The 4,798-nt window shown below is 31.3% G+C and overlaps 1 protein-coding gene across 2 annotated transcripts; it reads left to right on the forward strand.

The window, feature by feature from the left end:
• Positions 1-576: 576 nt before the first annotated feature.
• Positions 577-2,874, forward strand: LOC100211420 (uncharacterized). 2 transcript variants are annotated; one of them, XM_065788790.1, is made up of 3 exons: positions 577-903; positions 1,065-1,586; positions 1,666-2,874. In XM_065788790.1, exons 2-3 carry the CDS (start codon positions 1,095-1,097, stop codon positions 2,704-2,706), a joined length of 1,533 nt encoding a protein of 510 aa, XP_065644862.1. In that variant the 5' UTR covers positions 577-903; positions 1,065-1,094; the 3' UTR covers positions 2,707-2,874. The 2 variants fall into 2 exon arrangements, with proteins under 2 accessions (XP_065644862.1, XP_065644863.1); XM_065788791.1 differs by having other exon boundaries at positions 802-831.
• Positions 2,875-4,798: the final 1,924 nt, after the last annotated feature.

A 4,798-nucleotide genomic window follows, 5' to 3' on the forward strand; every position in this document is an offset into this window, starting at 1 on the left:
TCGATACAAGTAATTGGAAAATTCACTTTGTCAAAATAGTTTCCTTGTCCCTTGGAGTTTTGAGTTATCGGAAGTTTATTGTGTTTCTTTTTTTTATATACCGTTTTTCGAGGATGCACAAAGGCAATAGATCCAAACATTGTTTAAAAAAAAAAAATTAGATAAAAATTTAACAAATAATATTTGTTTTAAATAATTAAAGATTTTAGATATTATATATATAAATATATATATATATATATATATATATATATATATATATATATATATATATATATATATATATATATATATATATATATATATATATATATATATATATATATATATATAATAACTGCAAGTTAAACAAAAACATTTATTGACTCAAAATTTTGAACAACTTGTCAATCTTTGAAAAAGCGACTTATTATTTTATATATAAATAAATAAAAAAAACACAAGATTACGCAAGTGACAGATATTTGATGGCGACACTCTGCATTAGTTTCAAATATAATTAAAAAATAAATATTAGTCCGCATAAAATACAATTTACATTTTCTGTAATAACATCCTATAAGATATAATTGAAATACGCGCTACTTTAGAAGATTAAAACAGAGAAGAAAAATAATTTTTTATTTAAGACCCTAAAAAAAAATTTATATTCTTTAATTCTTCTTAATTAATTGTAAAAAAATGCAGTCGTAAACTAAATTAAAGCAAATTCATATAGGTGGTTAAAACAAACAAGGTCAACAACAAACAGCTCAATCACGTTGCTTTTTATAGCTCAAAGTAAAAACTAGGAACTACCGCTTTAAAAAATAGGCGACTTTTGGAGAACTGGTACTTGAATAATTAGGATTAACTTCGTTGTTACTATAAAGTGATAATCGATGGAAATTAAAATCAAAGATCGTATGAAAGTTTTTAACTAAGTTAAATTGAGAAAGTTATAATAAAAAATTTATAGTTTTCATTTAAACCAAATAATTAACAAAATAAATATAAAAATTGTTATTTTTTGTTTAAATATTATTTTGTCTTTACGTTACTTTTAATAAGCATTTATTTTATAGTACCGGTATACATCATTTTTGTAGAAAGATATGAGTTTGACGAACGATAAAAAACATTACATTTCCTTAGAGCTTGCTACACGAGAAAATTTAAAACCCTTTGCGCAGATTATTGACGACGATTTTGAATACTATGGTGATACTGGGTTGCCAATACCGTTTTATAGTACTGTTTTGGAAGGCAAAAATTTTGAAAACGTAACTTGGAAAGATCAAGCATGTGTGCGTCGAGCACAAATTAAGTGGAGAAATGACACATCAGTGAAGTGGTTAGAACGACACTTAGAAATGACGCAAGCATTTATAATTATTGGAAAAAACCCTGGTTTATTTGTGCTGGGTGCTCCAACACACAATAGAGAAGATATGGACGAAACGCAACGTGCGTTACCAGATTGGGTGAATATTAAAGCTTTTGTTGTACCGGCTGGTGTAGGATTGATTCTTCATAAAGGGACATGGCATGATTTTCCAGTATCGTGTGGGCCACCTGTTACTTCATTTATAATCAATACAGAAGAGGTACAAATTTATTTCACTTTAACGTTTATTTTATGCATTTTAACGCATTTAGTTTAAAATTCTAAAACATTTTCCTTAGGTGGTGCATGCACTTGCAAGTATGAAAGAGCCGCAACCAATGAATCACGGAGATTGTTTCAAACTGCGTTTATCTGATCACTATGACTGCACCATTCATTTTCCTGATCCTAGACCATTTGTTAATGACCTTGGGCTTGTTTCTCTTCCTACCGAACAAAAACTTATGGGTGAAAACAGCTACGGATCGGGTATGTATAGAAAGGAAATCCAAAGAGGTTGGGGTGGTGGAGCAAAAGTTTATGTTATTCCCGTAATTAACGTTGAAGTATTTACACCTGGATGTGGAGGACCAAGTATTCAACCGCATTTGAAATCTATTCCAGAAATAGCAAATTCTGGATGGCGAGATTACGGAAACCGAAATGGATTAAAACGTTTATTAACTATGGTCAAATCACTTAACATTTCAGCTACTGCTGTGATAAATAGTGAAGCTGTACAAGACCCTAAAGTCAGAGATATTTTAAAGACCTCAGGTTGTGAGCTAGGAGCGCATGGAATAAACAACTCTCAAGGAAATGCCAAAATGAATCGTTCCGAAGAAGTTTCTGTTTTTAAAAATTGTTTGGATCAGTTAACATCGGCATTTGATGAGAAACCTATAACATGGTTAACTCCAGGATTCTCTGTGACAAAGCGCACCCCTGAAATTGCAGCTCTTTCTGGAATCAAAGTGCTACTTGACTTTGTTGATGACGACGCTCCTTATATTCTTCAACATTCTGAAAATGATAAATGCAAGGTGTTGTGTTTACCATACTGCTTGGAAACTAACGATTTTTCTTTGGTATTGACAAAAAATTACGATTCACAACAATATGCGCAAACAATTGAAGATCATATTAAACAGTTGTTGAAAGAAACCGACACTGGAGAAAAGGTTGTTTGTCTTGGTATGCACACGTTTGTAGCCGGAACACCTGCAAGAGTTTATGCCTTAGAAAAAATGTTTCAAAGGTTGTTACTTTGTGAAGATGTGTGTTTTGCTACTGCCTCTCAGGTGTATGAATTAATAAAAAATCAAATTACCTCGAGTTAATAAAAAATGACTTGTTTAAACCTTATATAACTGGAAATTAGCATAATAAAAACGTGATCTGAATATGAAAATGATGCAGAAATAATCTAAACTTGATATACGTGATATAAACTTATGATAATTTGTAAATATTATGAAAATTTATCACGAGTACAAAATAAAACAAAATTTTTATTTCATAAAATGAAAATAGTGGCTCTAGGAATAAAATGAGGGAGAGGGGAGGGGGGGGGAATCTTTAAAAAGTACCATCTGCTTTCTAAAAAAGAAATGTTCTCAAAACTAAAAATCACTCGACTCAAATGTGTCAACTACCCAACTATATTCCAGCTGTAATTTGAAAATCGTTTTTTATTTGGGTGTGTGTGTGGGGTGGGGTCAGAGTGTTATACTTTTCTTCCTTTCTTCCCTCTTCTCTCTCCCTCTCCACACACACACCCGTAAAAACGCTTTCGGTAGTGATGCCAAAAGGATTTAAATATTTCATGCACTTTTTGTTGAAAAAAAATGACATTCATAACTTTTATTTTTTAATTTCAATTTATACTAATTATTTAATTGTAAAGTGATTATTATCTAAGTGTTTGAACCTTTTTAATTTGGAGTTAAAACTTTTAAAACCTGTAATTTTGGCGTCCGGGATTACTTAAGTTTGAAATTTTGCTCAAAAAATGATACTTACAGGTATTACAGGTATATGATATATAATACCTGTAAGTATCATTTTATTCATTTCTATTTGATATATTCTTTTTCAATGTTCCAAATTAGTGTGCAGTGTTTTTTAGTGACATTTATTAGACCATAACTTATAGATAGAGTTTTCTATAAACAACCCGAACTACTATTATCGAAATACATATGTTATCGAAAGTTTTCAAAACTTTACACAGTAATATTTACTTAACAAATTATAAAAAATCATAAACTCATAAAATAAATGACAAAATCCCAACAAGAAACAAGATCCAATTTAGAAAATCGACTTTATTTAATTATATTAGAGACTAAAAATAAACGTAGTGTAACTATTTATGTTAGATAATCTATAATATTTTACGAGGCTTGATATAGCACTTCTGACGTCAATAAAGTGGTTTTTACTGTCACATTTTATTGAAATTGTTTAAATGAAAATATTTTGATAAGCGCTTAATTTTCGGTGAAATACGCTTTCACAGTTTAAATAAAAACAAAACACCCAGACAACAAAGATATATTGGAATTCATTAAAGGACCAATAAAGTTCCGTTTTTGGATTGCAAGTTCTGGGACAACCCGTAACAAGGCTATTGCCGAGCATTTAAAAAAATGCGCTTGAGCAAGGTAGCCGCAAAAAAAGGTCCAACAAAGTTTTGCCGAAGCAGAACAACAGACATTGGGCCGATACTGGCCCATCAGTGGTAAAATCAAATTAATATTGATTTAGACCAGAGCTATCCGAAAGGGCACATGGACGTCCATAGCACGTCCAACGACGTCCAAAATGGTCCGTTCGGACATCCAAAATAGACGTCCTAGGACGTCCATTGGACAAACTTAATGAAGCGACTTTCGTCCGTTCATTCCGCACCTCTAAATTACGTCCAACAACGTCTAAAACAGTCCCGCAATAGACGCAATCGGACGTTCATTCAACGTTTAATTTTATTCAGCTTATTACTTTATTTACCGACACCATTTCTAACAACTATTGATAAGTGAAGTCTTGATATTAGAAGTAAAGTCTTTTTTATCCTCACAAGGCCTAAAATTAATATACACGTGTTTAGGGATTCAAAACGTGTGGCAAACCTCATTAGAATGATAATAAGATTATTGTTTAAATTATTAAACCCCAGTATTAATACTGGACACACGACGTTATTTCAACGTTGATTTACGGTTGATTTTTAGTCGCGACGTCATATAACCAAAAATCAACATTTTATCAACGTTGAAAATTCGTTGAAAACGAATAACTTAACACGACATTGAATCAACGTTAATTCAACGTCTATATTATGAGTTCCACCGTTCGTTTCGCATTTTGGGAACTCAAATACGCATGCGTGACTTAACGAGTCATTGATTAGACCATCTATTGCCATTT

Source organism: Hydra vulgaris, chromosome 01 (genome assembly GCF_038396675.1).
Source record: "Hydra vulgaris chromosome 01, alternate assembly HydraT2T_AEP".
Lineage (NCBI taxonomy): Eukaryota > Metazoa > Cnidaria > Hydrozoa > Anthoathecata > Hydridae > Hydra > Hydra vulgaris.